Here is an 18,903-nt window from a genome sequence, read left to right on the forward strand (position 1 = left end):
AAGAGATAATCTTCTTATAAAGAAACGTCTTACATTAAACATTTAGTGTGTGGCATAAGGAAAGCAAGGCTGAGCTTTACTGGAAAACCTGGAAGCTGGGATGGGCTCCCAGGATGAACTGTGCTCCTGCTGTAGTGGATTTAGACACCTGCAGGAAGGACTGTAAATCACTGTTCAGTAGCTCTTTGACTCCTCCTTGCCTTCTGTACTGCTTCTCCTGCTCTCTAGTTTTCATCTCTCACTTTTTTTCTGCCCCACTAGTCCAGAGCACAGCTCCTTGTACCTGGCACTGCCTGTGGGAGAGGAAAGGTCAAACCCTCCCAGGTCACTCAAGGGGAAAAAGAACAATAATGACAAGGAGGGCAATCTGCAGTCACCAGTGCAAAATCACAACCAAAAGTCAGCAGCACAGGGCAGGAGGAGGAAATGAGCTCGTGAGAGGAGCTGGCCTGGTCCCAGACCTTCATCCCAAGTGTGCAGCATTCCAGGAGTTCCATATTCCTCCTGTGAACTCCTGAGTGTGTGGAGGATGGGGCAGGTGGGGAGGCCTCAAGCAAGGGCTTGGATTTGGGATGGTGCCTTTTCTCAGGAGCTGTGGTTTACTCTGTGCTAGGTCACACTCGGCTCCTGATGCGTAAAACAAATCATCCGTGAAACTCAAACGGAGGAAGAGCCATTTCCAGCCATGAGTCATTAGATCCCTCTTAGGAGCTGACAGGACAGGAGATGCCAGCCACAGAACAATCCATTACAACTTCCTCACTGCATATGTAGGTTATTGGTGCTCCTGTTTATCAAACCCTGCATATTCCAGTGGCAAAGGAGCTTCAGAATGACTCGGGGAGGAACTGTGTGCTCTGAGGGCAAGGATGCAGCCAGGCCCTGTGGGGGCAGCTCCTGGGGCTCCAGGTGAAATGCCATTTCTTCCTCTGCCCTTCCCCATCTCCACCATGGGATAATGACATTTATTTGCTGTTCAGATCCGTGGGGAGCTCTAAGTAATGGGTGAGAGACACTGGAGGGCTCTGATGGTGGATCTCAAACAGCTCAAAGCTGTGTGGGAACAGCTCAGCACTTCCCATTCCTTGGGATCAGAGCTGGCAGAGCCAAGGGAGGCAGGGGAGGCCTGTGGGCAGCACAGGGAGGAGGAGGAACAGGCAACAGGGTGGTTCTTCCTGTGGGGATCATGTCTCCATCCCCAGCAGCTCTACAGAACATCAGGAAGCTCTACAGAACATTCCTGTCCTGGGGCCAGGGAGAGCACTGTCCTGCCCTGCCCTGGGGCAGATTCACCTCCAGTGCTGGGGCAGTTTTGGGCACAACAATATAAAAAAGACATTTAGCCACTGGAGAGCATCCAAAGGAGGCCACGAGGATGGGGAAGGCTCTGGAGGGGCCTGGAGGAGCAGCTGGTTTGTTCAGCTGGAGGAGACTGAAGAGGGACCTCAGCGAGGTGTTTGCCATCCTCCCCAGGGGCAGCTCCCATCTCTTCACTTGTGACAGGACAGGGAAGGGCTGGAGCTGGGCCAGGGCAGGGTTAGGTGGGATATCAGGAAAGGTTCTTCCTCCAGAGGGTGCTGGCACTGCCCAGGCTCCCCAGGGAATGGTCCCAAGGAGCTCCAGGAGTGTTTGGACAGTGCTGCCAGGGGTGCCCAGGGTGGGGTTTTTGGGGTGTCTGTGCAGGATGAAAGCAGCAATCCCTGCAGATCCCCTCAGCAGGGATGGGGTGCTCCCAGTGCCCAGGGGAGAACAGCCAGCTGAGGATGAGGCTGGACACAGCCACCCCAGGCCAGCTGTGCCCTCGGGACCAGCTGCTGTGGGGCAGGTGATGACCAGGGAACAGCTGGAATTAGGCAAAGGCTAAGCCAGGCCTCACAATAACTGCACCAAACTCATGGTTTGGGAAAGGCAGAGGTTTGGAAAAGGCTGAGTTGCCTTCTGCACTGAGGTGTGGGTGGGTTCAGCCCCTGTCTGTGATTTCCCACTGGCCTGGCCGCTGACTGCACAGCAGAGGAGCAGAGTTTTCCAACTGAAATTTGTCCTGATTTTCCTGCTTGCCTGCTCTCTCTCTCCCCTCTGCCCAGCCTGCCGTGAGCAATGAGAGCATGGCACGTTGCCACTTTGCCATGTCTTTGGGTATCTTTAGTCATGAGGGCTTTCAACGTTCTTTGACTTTTTTTAAAAAAAAAAGATTCCGAGCCTACATTTTTAAAGTCTAATTTACCTTAAAGAGACCCTCTGATGAAAGCTTCCCAGCCTGCTTCTCATGAACAACAAGGGGATGGTTTTCTGTAGGATTTGTACATTTAATTTAACCCCAGAGTTAAATGAAATTGCATTTAATTTAACCCTAGAGTGGGCTGAGTGTTCAGATGGGACAGTGACAGTGACACACGGCAGAGCTCATGCAGCGCCACACAGGGCCTCTCCTCAGTCCAAACAAAATCCTAAAGCTCAAAGAACCCTTTGGAATGTTTTTGTCCTAAATATTCTTGATCTCAGGAAATAAATCTAAGCCCTGCTAAGAGTGTGGATGCCGAACTCATTGGATTTTTGGATGGCAGAGCCTGCGAGCTTTGCTCTGAGCCCTCAGACACAGCAGCTGGGGCTGAGGGAAACGGGGTGTGCTCAGCCCAGCCAGGAATGAGCTGCAGGACGGATCCTATCAACAGGGAGATGTCCCAAGTCCCCCAAAACCCCTCAGCCGCTCTCTTCCCACCCCAAACTGGCCAGGAGTGTCCCAGGGGCAGCCGAGATGCTCTCAGTTTACGTAACTCCTCCCGCACAAGGACAGCTGTGCCGGGGAGGTCGGCAGATCCCTGCCAAATTATTCAGCACTGTCTGTCTCCTGAGCTCGGGAAGAGACGTTTGATTCATCCTCGCCAGCTCCGTGGAGCTGCAGTGTGGGATCTGCAGGGGGAGGGCTGGAGCTGCCAGTGCTTGTGTGGAGCTGCTATTTCCATCCCGTGGATTTAGAGGAACAGCAGTGGAACATTTGGATGCCTTGTTCCAGCCTGAGCTCAATCCCTTCAGCCAGGGCGAGTGCCTTTCCACTTGGGAACCCTTGAGCAGCCATGTCTCTGCTCTGCTGGCCTCTCCAGCTGCTCCCAGGGCCTTCACGTGCTGCTGACAAAGGCCGCAGCAGCAGGGCAAGTTTTCAGCTCTGGAGGTTTGCCCGTGGGCCAAATTTACACCCAGAGGCACAAAGTGTTTCACAGAGCACCCTGCAGATCTGTATGGACACAGGAGGCTAACCCCGATCCCTGCCCACCACACAGGCAGTGGAGGACTCAAAATTCAGCCTTTTCTGGAATTCAGCATCCTCCTGCTGCCTCCTCCAGTCCCTCTGGATCCTGCTGTTCCCTCTCTGCTCCTGTCAGGCAGTGGCTCCAGGTCAGCAGGAGCTCCTGTGACACTGCTCAGGGCACGTCACTGCACAGCCCTGCAAAGGCTCCAGCCTGTGGGACCATTCCCAGGAATGTTTCCTTCCCTGCCTGATAGCTGGAGTGCTGTTTCATAATTGCTTTTAATCTATATTTTATTTTAATTTATACCTGTTAATCGCCTTCCTTGGCTGTCTGCTGGCCAAGGGACTGCTGAAGCACCCAAATTCCCTCCCATGCTCTGTGGGCCCACAGAAACCTCTTGCCTGCAGACAGCACCAGCTGGGAAAGAGCTCAGGGGTCTCCCAGTGGGGCTGGGGAAATGCTGCTCGCTAAAAACTTCATTTCATTTGGGACCAAGCCACTGTGTTCTCTCCATGCCCACCTCGTAGAGTCATGGAACATCCTGAGCTGGAAGGGACCCACAAGGATCATCTGAGTCCGACTCCTGGCCCTGCACAGACACCCCAGGGATCACCCCAGCTCCGGCAGCAGGCTCTGCCTGTCAGGGCAGCACCGAGTTTCTCCTGAGCTGCCAAAACCCAGCCCGACCCAAAACGTGGCATTTTGTGGAGATCTGTGTCACTGGGAGAAAAGGAGAAGAGCTGGCAGGTGCTGATGAAGTCGAAAACCCATTTAAAGTAATAAGAACTGTCCCAGAGCTGCTGTGTGTTTGCAAACAGGATTTTTGGCTGGTCCCACAGGCCCTCTTTAGCCTGTAATAAAAGCAGGGCCGCTGTTTTGGTGCAGAGTTTCCTCCAACACAGGAGCTACTCCTCCTTCCACTGAAAGGACTCAGCAAAGTCTCTTTTATCTTCTCATTTGGAAACCTGGACTGCAATGGAGTCTGACAGGATTATTTTATTTACTCCATCTCCCGTAGCACCGCTATTTCTGGCTGCCTGTCTGGCTACTGCTATTAAACTGGTCTCATTTTGCTTCCCATCCACCCTGCTTTGCTCGGGCAGCTCAAGGGAAGACAGCAACAGCAATAAACCACAAGCTGGAGCTTGCATTGCCTCCTGATTACAAGAGACACATAGAAAGCACAAATGAAAACTAAATGTGTTTCATGCAGTCACTGATCTTCCTGCGCTGTCAGAGAACACTAAACTCGGGGCCCCATCAAGGACTGCTCGGCTATTGGTGAAAGAGAAGTGGAATTTAGAGGAGTAACTCTGTTAACTCTTCCTACTTCACACTGTCATTCCCAACCTCATGCCACAGTGCCCTGGAGCCTGTTGGGAGAATTCAAATTATTACCCAGAACAGAAAAAAGAAGATCCTCATCTGCCCAGAACCTCGAGCGTCCCCAAAGTGATCATAATTAATGCTGTGTGTCACAGGCCTGGATGTTAAGTACCATGATTTGCAAATCTAAAGCATCTCGGTGTCAAACTCTCTCAACTTCAGGGTGATTAGGAAAGTGGACCTTGTGCCTTTAAGGCAACATCTTTTAGTGTTACCATCATCCAGGATTGCCTTCATTTCTTGGTAATTACGGCCAGCATCCCAGAATAGGCATTTTTCTCCTGATTATACACATATGGCAAGGCACACTGAGGCACTGCTTGCTTCCTGCCCAGACTATTCCCTTCTGCCTTCCCAAAAGGCAGCTCTGAATTAGGGCATCCAACCAACTCTTTGGGAAAGGCACCACTTTGTCCTCATGCCCACAGCAGTGTCCCAGCCTCTGGTTCAGGAAACATGGGCAGAAATTCACTGGGGGAGTTTCACATCGGTCCAACAGCTGAAAGTCACCAAGCTTTGCAAGGAAAAGCTGGATCCTGAGCTCTCCCAGTGGCTCTGGATCAGGAACTGTAGCATCCAAACCGGTGTTTCAGCATTCAGTTTGTTGAACCCTGAAATAGCTGACAAGGCCATGTTTCCTCTGATCAAACTCCTCATTGCCTGGAACCAGGAAAAAATTCAGTGGTGATGTTAGGAAGTGACCAGTTCTGTCTCTGGTGGCAAAATCTAAGCCAAAGAGACCTATCTGTAAAGCTTGGAAACTATTTTGGTGAAAATCATCCCACACAATTTGCTTTGCAAGGTGTCTGCTGTGGTGTCAGCTTCTCCATTTGCTGCAGCCCTTGCAAACATCAGTGCAGCTTTCCTGCTTGGAAGGAAGACTTCAGCACACCCACAGTGGTGGAAATAACATCTGCCAAGCACATTTGAGTGCAGCCCTGGGTAATCACTCATTTCCCAGCCCAGGTCTCTGTCTGAAGGCCTGGTGGTCATGGAAATGCATTCAGGAATTCCCAGTGTAAAAAGTAGGCAACAACCAGGTGATAATGTCAGGAACAACCATCCTGAGAGTTATTCCCCTCACAGAAATGCCTTGGCCAGGTGTCCAACAAGAAAAGGCCCTGAAACCTCGAAACATTTCCAGACACCGAGAGAAAGGGGTGGCAAAGCCTCTGGGGAGCAGGACACGAGCAGGGCAGGTGGGCTTTGTCAGGAAATGGGTTCCCTGTGCTGAAAGCTGACACTGGGAACACCTGCACAGCCAACAGTGCTCCTGTTCCCACCAGGGAACACTGGATGGGCCAGCAGGAAAAACCTTCATCTTCCACTGTGAGCAGGAGCCTGCAGGGCGAGCCCCAGGGGAACAAGGGAGCTCACGGGGAATGCCAGCAGCAGAATTGTCACAGAGCTCTGTGACAGCCTGATATCAAACTCTGTCCCAGCAGGAACAGCTCTATCACCCTCCCCAAGCATCTGAATTACCCAAGGATGCAAACACCTCCCCAGGTCAGGGAGGAGAGGAGGATGTGCAGTAACTGCAGTGAAGTTGGAGGAGTGAGGGATCCTGGCCGAAATATCTGTTTGCCTTCTAAAGCCACTCGGGATATCTCTCATACCTTCATCAAACTGAAGCATCTGTGGCATATTTAAATATATGTGGCATATTTATTTTAAATGATTTCTACTAAAAATCTCTTTGGACCAACAAAGAGATAAAAATCAACTATAATAATCTAAAAAAAAAAATAAATAGGATTTTCATATAGACTGTGTCATGATGAGGGATGTATCATACCTATTAATTTATCACAGCTGAAGAAAACCCACAAATGCAGATTTTCTGAAGATTCACTGAGATGTGCCATCCTAAGTGGCTCCAAAGCTGCTCTCAGGGGTGTGTGGATCATATTCCATCCCTCAATTTTAGAGCAGGGGCTAAGGAAGGCTGGCCCCAGCTTCCCAAACCTCAAGGTAAATGGTGCCTCCATCCCCCAGCTCTGAAGCAGAGCTGATCCTTTCTCTTGGGATCTGTCAGGGAGGTGGAGACAGCACAGACTACAAACCACTCACATTTATTTTCTATATGGGATGCATGGTCCCAAAACGGAGCTAAAACTCCTCTGAATTCCAGACTTGGACACTCACTCTGAATAAAGGAGAGTGTACTCAGGATGGGAGCAGGAACCTCATGTCCCCTCCTACCCCAATGCTGAAAAGCAGCAGCTGCAGTTTGGTGCTGGGAGCAGACACAGGGGGAGAACCTGATCCCCGTGCCCAGGGGGTCACCAGAGGGGCTGCCACCCTCTGCTGTCACCCCAGAGCTGGGTGGGCACTCCCAGCCCCCTTGGCAGATCCTGACACGGAGCCAGTGGCCCTGCCAGGAAGGGCCAGACCCCCTGGCACCATCCATGGTGCTTTCCATGCAGGCACCTCTGGGCAGCACCTCCACACCTCCCACAGTGCCTTCTCCATGCAGAAGGGATGAGGACAGTGTCACACCAGCACTGAACTCTGCTGGAACCCTGCAGGCCCCCAGCAGCCCGCTGTGAATTGCTGACCACCATGGAAATCCCAGCCCTGATTTTCCCAGAGTTAAGGGAATGCTCAGTACCTCTCTGGACCAGTCCCAGACTGGGTGCTGCCTTCTGAACTGGAAATTCAGGCTCAGAGTCAGAGAGGAGGAGGAGGAGGAGGAGGAGGAGGAGGTCAGCATTAGGAAGGAAAGCAGCTGTGCTCCCCCAGCCTCACAGCAGCTCTGTGCCTGATTCTGCACAGGGCTGGACAAGGGGGGAAAGGCACAGCAACCAGGAGGGGAAAAACAAGCAGAGGCATTCCAGAAGGCAAAATTTCAGTCAGCCATGACTCAGGAGAAGCAAGTGCCACCCACTGCAGTGGCCGGGCCACGGAGGGGGCAGTGATGCCGCGCTGAGTCAGGAGCCACCCACGCCCCCTCCCACGGAGGGTGCCAGGCTCAGCCTGCCCTGAGCCCAGGAGCTGTGACAGGAACACAGCCCCTGCACAGCTCTGTGTGCTGCAGGGGGTGACAGCAAACCCAGCACTGAGGAGCTCTGTCCCTTTGTGTCACACAGGCGTGGTGGCACTGAGCTGGGGTCACTCAGTGGGACACAGGGCTACCAGAGCTGCTGCTGGACACAGTTTCTGGGGATCACAGCTCACCTGCTGCTACTGACAGCACAGCACACCAGCACCAGCACCCTGCACTGCCCTCCCACCTTCTCCACGGCTTCCCGGGCAGGGAGGGGCCCTGTAAAACCCAGCACGGCAGAGACAGGAGGATGAGGCTTAAAAAGCCTCTCCCCAAGCTGCAGCACAGACACCCAGCACAGCCTGGCTGCTGCTCATCACCAGCTCAATGCAGCAATTGGGCTGTCAGCCCCAGTGCCAGCTTTTGTAGTTCATACAGGAATTGCAGGGCTATCTAATCCCAGATCATACACCGCAGCCAAAACCTAAAACGAGAAGGGAGGCAACGAGCCAAACCAGGGGCACATGAGATAAAGGCATGAAAAGAGCAAGTGGAAGCTGGATTTGCTATGAGCACAAAAATCCCTCTATCACTGCGTGCTCCCCACGCCGAGCATGCGGATTGTCCTTCTCAGGGCTCTCCACATCCTCTTCTGCACGTGTGGCCAGCAGCCACCGTGCCCCGAAAACCGCTTTGGACTGGCGAGCCTGCCCACAGCGTGCCCTTAGCTGTGTCCTTACCTTCTTGCAGAGAACCATCTGGTGATCAAAGAGAAAGAAAACTCGCTGCTGGTTCCGTCCATAAGGCTGGTAAATCCAGGACATCTCTCCCGTGTAGATCAGCTCCGAGCTGCGGTCCAAGATATCGTCTCCCTGGAGGGCACAGGGAACGAGGCTGAGTCAACTGCACTGACAAGTTTGTCTTTGCACCATGGGGAGAAGCAGCGGTTTAGGAAGGTTTTGGCCCCTGTGCAGCTCTCAAAGCCACCCCATCTGATTTCGGACCAGAAATTTGGATTGGGGGATAATTCTGAAGGAAGGGGAGTAAATGAAAGAGGTGTGGGTGCTTGAAACACGGTCACTGCAGCTCACACTGCCCCAGACACTGTCCCCCTTCCCCTCTCCAGGTACCCCCAGAGCCCTGGATCTTGCTGCAGGTGCTGCTGGCATCAGGAAAACAAAGCCCCTTCCTCCTGCCCACCCCAGAGGCACTTGGAATTCAGGGCACCAAATTCCCCGCGCGCCCTCCCTTTAAATCAGCATCCCAAAGCACTGGTATCTCCAACCAGCTCCAAAAGCCTGGGACACACTGGGGTATCAGCTCCCCATCTCTGAGGCTGTCACAACTCAGCCCTCTGGATTGCTGCCTCTCTTCTCCCTCATGCAGGCACTGCCATTCCCTTCTCCCAGAGCTTGTTAGAGCTCCAGCTCCAAAATCCCGTCAGGCCCACCCTGGCTCCTGTGGCAGCCCCGGGACCCCTGGCTGGCCAGGCCTCCCTGCTGGCTGCCACACTGCCCTCACCCTTCCCTGCCTCCGGAGCACGCTTCTTTTCCTCTCCCAGGTTTTTTTTTTAAAGGATTCATGAGCAGATGGTCTTGAAAACACAGCGAGCGAGCTCTCCCACTCTCTGAGAGAACAAATGCAGTCACCCTCCACTAATTGGAATGAGCTGGACTTTTTAAAAAGTTAATTAAAATCTATTTATTAAAAATGGGTGAATTCACCACCACCTGCCCTGCGGGCACCGCGGAAGGAGGCGGGATGGCTCCAGCTGAAAGGTGAGGAGCAGCACTGAGCAGCAGGATTGAGGAGCAGGATTGAGGATCAGGATTGAGGAGCAGGATTGAGGAGCAGGATTGAGGAGCAGGATTGAGGGGCAGGATTGAGGAGCAGGATTGAGGAGCAGGACTGAGGAGCAGGATTGAGGAGCAGGATTGAGGAGCAGGACTGAGGGGCAGGATTGAGGGGCAGGATTGAGGGGCAGGATTGAGCAGGATTGAGGATCAGGATTGAGGAGCAGGATTGAGCAGGATTGAGCAGGATTGAGCAGGATTGAGGAGCAGGATTGAGGATCAGGATTGAGGATCAGGATTGAGGGGCAGGATTGAGGGGCAGGATTGAGGAGCAGGACTGAGGAGCAGGATTGAGCAGGATTGAGGAGCAGGATTGAGGGGCAGGATTGAGGAGCAGGACTGAGGAGCAGGATTGAGCAGGATTGAGGAGCAGGATTGAGGGGCAGGATTGAGGAGCAGGATTGAGCAGGACTGAGGATCAGGATTGAGGGGCAGGATTGAGGAGCAGGATTGAGGAGCAGGATTGAGGGGCAGGATTGAGGATCAGGATTGAGGAGCAGGATTGAGGGGCAGGATTGAGGAGCAGGATTGAGGATCAGGATTGAGGGGCAGGATTGAGGGGCAGGATTGAGGAGCAGGATTGAGGAGCAGGATTGAGCAGGATTGAGGAGCAGGATTGAGGAGCAGGATTGAGCAGGATTGAGGAGCAGGATTGAGGAGGATTGAGGAGCAGGATTGAGGATCAGGATTGAGGGGCAGGAGTGAGGAGCAGGATTGAGGAGGATTGAGGAGCAGCATTCAGGAACAAGACAGAGAAGAGGTTTTTTTTCTTTTTTGGCTGTGAACTACTGCAGTTCTGCCTTTGATGCCAAGCTGGAACCGATTTCTGGGACAAGAACGTCCCCAAAATCCCAGCAAGCAGCTTGTCAAGGTTCAGCCAGCTCTGGGGGGCATCTAGCTAGACACACACTTCTGGTGCTGCTCACACTTCAGGCACCAAGGCAGCCAGGGGTCCCCCCCACTCCTGATTCCGTGGTGAGGATTTCAAAGTGCTGCTCAGGTAAATGTGTAATTAACCTCTCAGCATTGATTGGGAGCGACTGCCTGTGTCGCCGGGCCCTGTGACAACAGCAGCTTCATTAAGTCACTGCATCACCGAGCTGCAGCACAGACTTCAAATCGCCTTAGCCAGGGCTTTATCCACCTCCCTGCCTCCCTCCTGTGCCTGTGCTGTCCCAGGGGCTAACCAGGGATGAATTCCCAGGGACACAGAGGGTCAGTGCCCAAAGGGATGGGCTGTGATCTGCCAGTGCCTCAGCAGGGTCCCACTCCAGCCTGGCCAGAGCCCAGGGAGCGAGTGCTGCTGCCACAGCTCAGGGGGACACCAGCCCCACAACAAGAAGCCTCTGAAGAAAACACACCAGCTCCAGAAATTGTGAGCTTTCCTGGCTACACATCAGCTTACATGAAGAAGATTCCCACAAGCCTATGGATGGGAGCTTTAGGAGAGGGGGCGATCTTAGGAGAGGCTGGCTGCTAAAAATAGAAAGCCAGCTTTGTCTTTTACTCCTGTGGTAGCATCGAAGCCTGAGGACACACAGAGGGCTCTGTAAACACTTCTACTTGATTAGCTGAATCCAAACTGTGTAGTCCCTGCAAGCAACATAACCCAAAAACATCCAGATCCGAAATGATGGGATTTGTATTGCATTTCTTATGTGGGGAAAACAATCTCTGTATCCAGTCTACAGGCTAGAAATAGCTCATTTCCCAGTTGGGGTGAGCAAATTGGGAAATTCAGATTGCAGAGAGTTTGGGAGTGGCACGTGGCTGGCCAAGAGCAGCGTGTCCATGGTCCTGCCCTGCTGCTCCAGCCTGTGCCAATTCCCACAGAGCAGCCTCAGGGCAGAACCTCTGAACCTCCAGAGGCTGTTCCTGTCCTGACACAGCTGTACCTCTCTGATGAGTACAAATTATCTTCTCCTGAGGGGTTCAGGGGGCAGTTGCAGGGTGAGGAGGGGCAAACATTGGCTTCTCAGCTCCACTGCCACCGTGGCTCCCCCAGAACGCCTCGATCCCTGCTCCAGGCAGACTTCCCCAAACGTCTGTCCCAGTCCCACGCCTCCAAATCTGTACAGAAACAGGAAAAAAATTTCCTTTTTCTCCTCCATTTTTTTTCCAGCTCCCACAGAGGCTGGATTATCTGTATCCTTCTGTAAATTAAGATAAACCCTGCTGAAAAAAGGGCTGAACTTTTAGGTGCTCTGAACTGGCAGACGTTCAGCAGAGTGGCCAAGAGAAGCCCTGACTCCTGACGCCTTTCCCGACCTGACTTTTGCCCCATGAGCCTCCAAAAAACCCCTCAGCCCTCCCCAGATACATCCAGGCTTTTCAGTGCAGCATCCAGAGGGCATCCCAAGGAAAGCTGACTCCTCTCTTCTCCACGCCGTGCTGGGCAGAGCCCCAGCCCTTGGTGTGCAGAAATGGGAGCAGAAGGTCACCCAGATCTGGGGATGTGAGCTGCCCCGAGCCCTGCAGTGACACACTGAGTCCCCAGGCCACTCCTGACTGTGACAGGCTCAGCTCTGCTGCTGCTGCTGCCTGGAAAGATGTGGATCCTCAGCTCCCTGCAAAGGGAATGGGCAGCTGGGAGGAACCAAAGAGGTTTAAGAGTGCTGTGAAATAAATGCTGTTGGGAGCAGCAGGATATCAAGGAAGGGCTGGCACTGAGAGCTGCTCACCCTTCCCTGGGCTCTGGAATGCTCAGAGCCCCCCAGAGCTGCTCCCAGCCCACCCTGACACCCTCTGCTGTCCCTGCTGGGCACCAGGAGGGGATTTTGTGCTCTTTCCCCGTTCCCAGGGAGCCAGCAGGGCTCTCTCGTGCCTGACACCGTTGTTCTGCAATTAGAGACTGACAGGCTGATTAGCACCCGGGGCTACGCTGAGATCACAAAAAGGAACGCCAGCAAAATGTTGTCCTTTTCAACAGGCTCAGTTCTGATACCTTCTGTAGCTGGGGGGGGGAGGTGGAAAAAAAGGAAGATGAGAAAAAAAGAAAGCTCCATTTCAGTCCCTGCCATGGTCTTTTTCCCAGGAGGATTTCTCATCAGGCTGTCCTCACTTTGGTGGTTACAGGCAGCTTCCTTTTGTGGCACTCTTGGATTCACTAATGCAGCATCAGGCTGAGGCCAGTGATTATAGATTACATAATTAAGGGCAGCAAGTCTTGATTTAAAGGACCCGTAAATAACAGGAATGAGGAGAAATTTAAAAGGACAATGCCCATTAAATTTCTCAAAGATATATATTTCTCCCTTCATGGAAATTGAATACTCTCGGAAGCTGCCACAGTGGCACCCCATGGGAATCTTTGGTAGAAATAGCTAAATATCCACACAAACCAAAGTAATCTGTTTAAATAGCAAGCTCAAATGCATCCAGGCTGATGAGCAAAGCTCTGTCCTGTGCCAAACATCCCCCTGTTGGATCAGGGACCTTCACAGATCTCCTCCCAGGGAATGGGAGCCACATCACCTCCCTCCTTTGAGGAAAAACTGGGCTGAAAGCGAGGAAAGTGCTGCTGGAGGGCTGGAGAGGGAGCCTGAACTGCTGCAGTGATGGCTGCTTCATTTTGTTTTGATGTGGTTCAAGAGCTATGTGAAAAGGCATAAAATTGAGCAATTCCAGGTGTGCTGAGGCACAGACCTGTTTTCCATCTCCCATCACCCATCCAGGCCACTCAGGGAGGCTGTGCCCATGAGAAAAGAGCCCAGATCCTGCCCAGGAGCAGAGCCCAGCACAGGGGGCACAGGGCTCCAGGGGCTCACAGGATCCCTCTGGGGGGCAGGAGAGAGGGACCAGGAGCAGAGGGGAAGGCAGGGATGCTCCTCTGAGCTGTGTAAATACAGCCCTGCCCACGCTGGGGCTGGCAAGGACTTGGAAATGAGGATGGGCTTTGTAGAAATCTCTTTTAATTCCACTCTGTGTATGCGTGTGGAGCTATTCCCACCAAGCTTTGAGGGCTGGAGCTCCCTCAGAGGGCAGAAACAGGGAGGGAGAGAGCAGCAAAGGCTGCCCAGGATGGGCTCTGGCTGCCCCCTTTGAAGCCAGCTCTGTGTGCTGGTTTGCCTTGCTGCCTTGAAATGTCACTGGTTTGATCTGAGGGTGTTTCTCTGCGAGCAAGGAGACGATGCTGAGCAGGGGGAAATGGAGCTGGAACGTCAGGGAACGCTTCAGAACTGAAAGGCACTGAAAGGGCTCGGTGGGAGGTGGTGGAAGCCCCAAAATCTGAGCTCAAAGGACAAAAGGCACTGGAGGATTGGTGTGGGCAGCACTTCCCTGGGTCTGTTGATACACTGGGAATTCAGGTTACAAAATAAAGAAGTGAGTCACACGTGGCAACAGACCAAGCCAGGCCACATTGCCACAAATTACACAGGAACTCATCTCACAGTGCCTGGGATTATTCCTGATTTACAGCAGACAGTGAGATCACAATCTTCCCTTAAGATTCTGCTCAGTCATTACTTGTCTGAAGCTGCCAAAGCTGTCAATAATTCCTTAAGACTTCAGGCCTGGCTGTCCCTCGTGCCAGGCCACCCTTTCCTGGTCCCACTGGCAATTTAAACAATCAGATCCTGCTCGCAGGATGTCTTGGGGAAAACCTCTGGCTTTGCTTAACTCAAGGATATTTGCAGTTTTCAAATCCTTACCCTGAAATTCACCACCAAGGGATACATTTTTATCCCGTGGGAGGAATAAAAATGATTCCTAAAACATGGGATTCAGTAAAACCCCGCTGCTTAAAGCAGCTTGGACATGCCCTTACTTTTCCTATTTTGTTTTAGGATCAGCATTCCCAACACCACCTCTCCTTGCAAGAAAACTTGCACACATTTTACAAATGAGACCATTTCAAATATTCCCTCACTAGGTATTTTTTGTTTGGTTGGGAATTTTTCCTTCTTCTTTAAAAAAAATAAATCTTTCTCCACCATCTCCTCACAAAACATGGGTAAATTTAGAAATGAAAACGCAGCTTGAGAGCAGAGAATCAGCATCATCAGTCTCGAGATGCTGAGGAAAAACAGACATTCCTCCAAATGAAATATTTCCACGTGCTGAAACATTCAGCCACTGAAATCATTCACCAAGTGCCAACGTGGTGGGAATTTGGGATTAGCTCTATCCAGTTCCCTGCCTGGATTTCTGGTGGAAACCAGACCAAACTTGTGATTTTTTTACTCCTGTTTCCCTGTGTTCAGTGCTGTTTTCAGGGGGTCTCAGGAGGGCTGTGCTCTGGAGCCACTGGGGTGGACAGAACAGGGACAGCAAGGTGTGGATAGAGCAGGAGCAGGGCCAGGAAAACTGGGAATTACAGCTGTGGGTTCCTCTCTCTGCTCAGGGAACCTCACACAGATGGACAGGCCATCCAGCAGGGACAGCAAACACCAACTGGGAGCTGTGTTCTTCTCCTCAAACCAGAGATGTCCCTTCCCCACAGCCTGGAGAGGAGGCTGGGGACACCGACCAGGAGGTCCCTCCTGTACCCCAAACTGCACAGGAGACAAAGCTCTGAGCCCTCAGGGGCTGGCTGAGGAGCCAACCCCGATGCTCCGTGTCCTGGGGACATTCCTGCAGCCACCGAGTGGCATTTGGGGATTTGTGCAGGAACAGCTGCACACATCTCAGCACTTCCCAAAGATCCCATCTTTTCATTTCTCCCACTCTCTTCCTGCATTCCTGTGGCTCACTTCTGGGTATTTTGGGTTTCTGTGCATCCTTCTGGCTGTTCCAGGGACAGCTGTGCAGTGGGGGCTGGATCTGATGATTCAGAATTGCTTTAGAGGAAAGAATCAAGCAGTGAAATCCTCTGCTGGGTCCAGCTCTCATCCTCTACTTCCTCATCAAAACTCTGTGACTCTTCTCGATCCAAAACCCAGACTGAACAGGGCAAGGAGGGCGTTTTCCTTGGACCAGGAGCTGTGTTCCCATCGGATTTCTGAGCTTACCAACAGCAGCCTTTGCTATGCTACGAGAAGTCGAAGGATGCTGCTGCAATAATGTGCTCAAAAATCTGGAATAGCTGAAAAAAGGCTGAAAGAATAATTTGGCAAGTTCCTGGGGATAGGATGGAGATAAAGAATGGGTACTGCTAAGCAGGAATGAATTATCAAGGATAGGGCTAAATAAAAATGAATTATCAACTGAGCTAATGGAAGAGAAGAAGCAACTGCTATTCCACAGATCCTGTGTGGAGGTCACCTTGGCTTCCCTCTCACACATGAATATTCACTGGCTCGGAATGGATCTGTCCTTAATCGAGATTTATTTGCAGCGAGGGGCTCGGAGCTCCTCACAAATGACCCCCATTAGCTCATCCCATGGCACACTCCAGGGCTGAGCAGGAGCTGATGGTCCTGCAGAGCAGATTCCTCCTTCTGCAAATGAGTCTGTGTGGCAGTGAGAGATGTTCCTGAGCAGGAAAACAATCAGACACATGGTCTGTGCTCTCTGCTCTCCCAGCCAGCCAGCATGCCAGCTCTGATTGCTGCATTTATGGCTTTTATTGTGTGTTTTATCAGCAGATCCAGGGTTAAACCCAACCTCCATCACAGCAATGAAACTCATTCAGCCAAGGAGGACACAGGTGATGCACCTGTATTTCTCCCCTTCTCCTCCCAGCCTTCACAGATCTTGACCAGAAATAAAATAATTAAAGGATTAACGCCTGTTTCCCATACACTCATTTACACAGCATGATCCCAATGACTGGAATGGGAGTTATTTCAGACTTCACAAGTGAGGAAGCAGAAAGGCTGCTCCATCACTCTGATTATCTCCTTGCTGAACACATGGGCTGATGACAACAGCGAGAGGATTTACAAAAACGTTTGTCCTCAATCTGCTGCGAAACCCTATTTACGGATTACTTCCATACAATGATTTTAAAAAATCAGGGACAAAGAGAAAGGGAGAACATAATTTTAGTATGGCTTTTCTTCCAAACACATGGCACAAATGTAGAGACTGAAGGCCTGCTGGTGAGGAATCCTTCTGCTGACTCTGCCTTCCCTGTGCCTCTCGGCTCCTTAATTACACCATCACTACACACAGGGCTGGTTCAGAAATATCTTTAAGTGGGATGTCATTTATAAAATGCAAATAGCATCTCTAACTCCGGTTTAACAGTTTGGCTTCCAGTCATAAAGCAGCCACCAGGAGGATTTTCTTCATTTTCTTAACCTCTTCAATTCCCAGGGCTTTTTGCTACGTCTTCCCCTCGTCCCTCCCCAGTGACACAGCACAGGGGCAGGATGCACACAGAGCTTGCTCCAAGTCTCACCCACTACCAGCACTGCAATCACAAAAGTCACTCAGGTTGCCAGTGATGAAACTGGAACTGAACCCTGGCTTTTCTTTAGGGCACCATTAAGGTTTAAGCACCACCCCGAGGCCACGATTGCTCCTTCTCCACCCCAGGCTTAACCCCAAACTGTGGGAAATGAACCAGAGGGACTGAGATAATTCAAGAAGAGCCTGGAATTGGCCCTTGCCAGGTTGCCAGGCTGGGTTTACTGTACCTCCCAGTCCAGGACAGAGGCCTGCCACTGAGCTATCTTGTCGATGTTCTCCAGCCTCCGCTTGCGCTCGTTGATCTGGAGGGTCACGTTCCTCATGACGGCGAGGGCAGCGGCCACGTACCTGTAGTCACTGGACACAGAGAAAAAAGAGAGAAAAAGGCCATTAAAGGCAGAAGGACACACCCAGGAGTCTGTCACAACCTCACCAGCCCACAGGGACACGGGAAGGGGTGACCTCTCAGTGCTAGGATGGCGTTTTTCATCTGGATTGTCACGGCGGAGCAGCTCAGTGGAAACGGGAATTGGGAGCTCAGTGTGACCTTCACCAACCCAGCCCTGGTGAGCCCTTCACAGCCCCAAGGTGCCCAGCTGAAGAACGTTCTAAACACAGGCTGAACACTTTTCCAGCCTCTGTCCTTCAGTCTGGACTTTTCTGGTTTTAAAATGATCATTTAGGAAAGGGTTCATTTAGACAAAGACCAGAGCACCTCCCAAGCCCCTCCCAGAGCAGCCACCCCGTGGAATTCACTGCAGATTTCAGGTGAGCAAATCAAGCAACTCCTTTTTTTTTCCCCCCTGCATGGCCCTGTGAGTGCAGTAACACAGAGTGGGAACAGGCTCCTGCCAGGGCCACTGAGGATGATGATCAGTCTTTTCAAAAAGTGATGCTGAAATCAATGCCATTGATTCCTGCCCTGCTCCTGCTTTTCCATTCCAAGGAGCTGTAATGTTCATTTCCACAGGGAAGGCAGGCGAGGCCAGCTGCCACACCACCACCACAATGTATTATTAACTTAAGGGCTGCTATTGATTGCTGACTAATGAGAAAAACTGCCATCTTGGGCAGCTGCAGGGGGAATGGCTTTATTGATTATTGCTAAGGATTGTGCTGGTGACAGCTAAAAGAGGGGTGAATGCTGGGAATTTGATCCCCTCTCCATGTGTTCCCAACAGGATAAATACTAAGAAACAAACACACTGTGATATACAAAAAATATTTACTCTTCTGGCATCCTTGCTCGGATGAAATCTTGAGTTTTCATTTTTTTTCTTAAATTCTTACATCAAAATTCTAGGTGTGGTTAAAAGTAATCCCACAAATTCCAGGAAAGCAGGACTGGGCCTTCAGCAAAATAAAGAAAAATAAAGGATGGGCTGCCTGGTATCTCCATCACAGGGAGGTCTGGGTGGGAAGGGACCTCAAAGCCCATCCAGCTCCACTCCCTGCCATGGGCAGGGACACTTTCCACTATCCCAGGGTGCTCCAAGTCCCATCCAGCCTGGCCTTGGACACTTCCAGGGATGGAAGGGATCGTGCTACACAATGAAGAACTTGCTGTGCCTCCCTCTGTGCCAGCAGCTGTGGGAAGGGAGCGCTGGTGGTGCAAGGCAGGAAAGGAGCTGTGCCAGGGGGACATCGGGGGGGCCTGGAGAACATCCAGGAGTTCTTTAGGGAAACAGGGAAGTCCCTACGGCCAGGAAGGATCTGGAGAGGCAAGGGAGAGGTTCAGGGTTTCCAGACAGGCACTAATCATCTCCCAGCAGTGATGCTCATGCTCAGGAGGGCATTCCCTGGCAGAGGCTCCTCACATGTTCCCACATTCCCAGCTCCAGCTCCCTTCTGCTCTGGGAATGCTCAGGATTCCAGCAAGCTGCACTTAGGACCTTCCTATATTTAATTCATATTAAGCTGGAGTAGATCTTTAAGAGGTGAACAGATGTGGCTCTGTGAAAAATTCAAATGAAGCAGGCTGCAAACAGGCAGCAGTTGGAGGGAGGCAGGCTCTGAGCTCACCCCCATCCTGCCTCCGTGCAGAGTGGGACGGTGCCAGCCGTTTATCTTGGGAATGCTAATTCCCTAATTCCATGAGAAAACCCCAGCAATGTTTTCCTGTCACGCTGTAATG

General features: G+C 51.8%; 1 protein-coding gene across 12 annotated transcripts in view; it reads right to left on the reverse strand.

Moving 5' to 3' along the window:
- The window catches only part of ARHGEF9 (Cdc42 guanine nucleotide exchange factor 9), a 197,029-nt gene that overhangs the window by 23,736 nt on the left and 154,390 nt on the right, over positions 1-18,903 (reverse strand). For all 12 annotated transcript variants that reach the window (XM_014256478.2, XM_014256477.2, XM_088062766.1 and 9 more), the window contains 2 exons: positions 16,997-17,126; positions 8,361-8,492 (listed from right to left, as the gene is read on the reverse strand). In XM_014256478.2, coding sequence (XP_014111953.2) covers positions 8,361-8,492; positions 16,997-17,126 — 262 coding nt within the window. The remainder of the gene's footprint in view (positions 1-8,360; positions 8,493-16,996; positions 17,127-18,903) is intronic.

The sequence above is a fragment of the Pseudopodoces humilis genome, chromosome 15, assembly GCF_049639895.1.
Source record: "Pseudopodoces humilis isolate 2021_Gansu_Grassland_sample_001 chromosome 15, ASM4963989v1, whole genome shotgun sequence".
NCBI lineage: Eukaryota > Metazoa > Chordata > Aves > Passeriformes > Paridae > Pseudopodoces > Pseudopodoces humilis.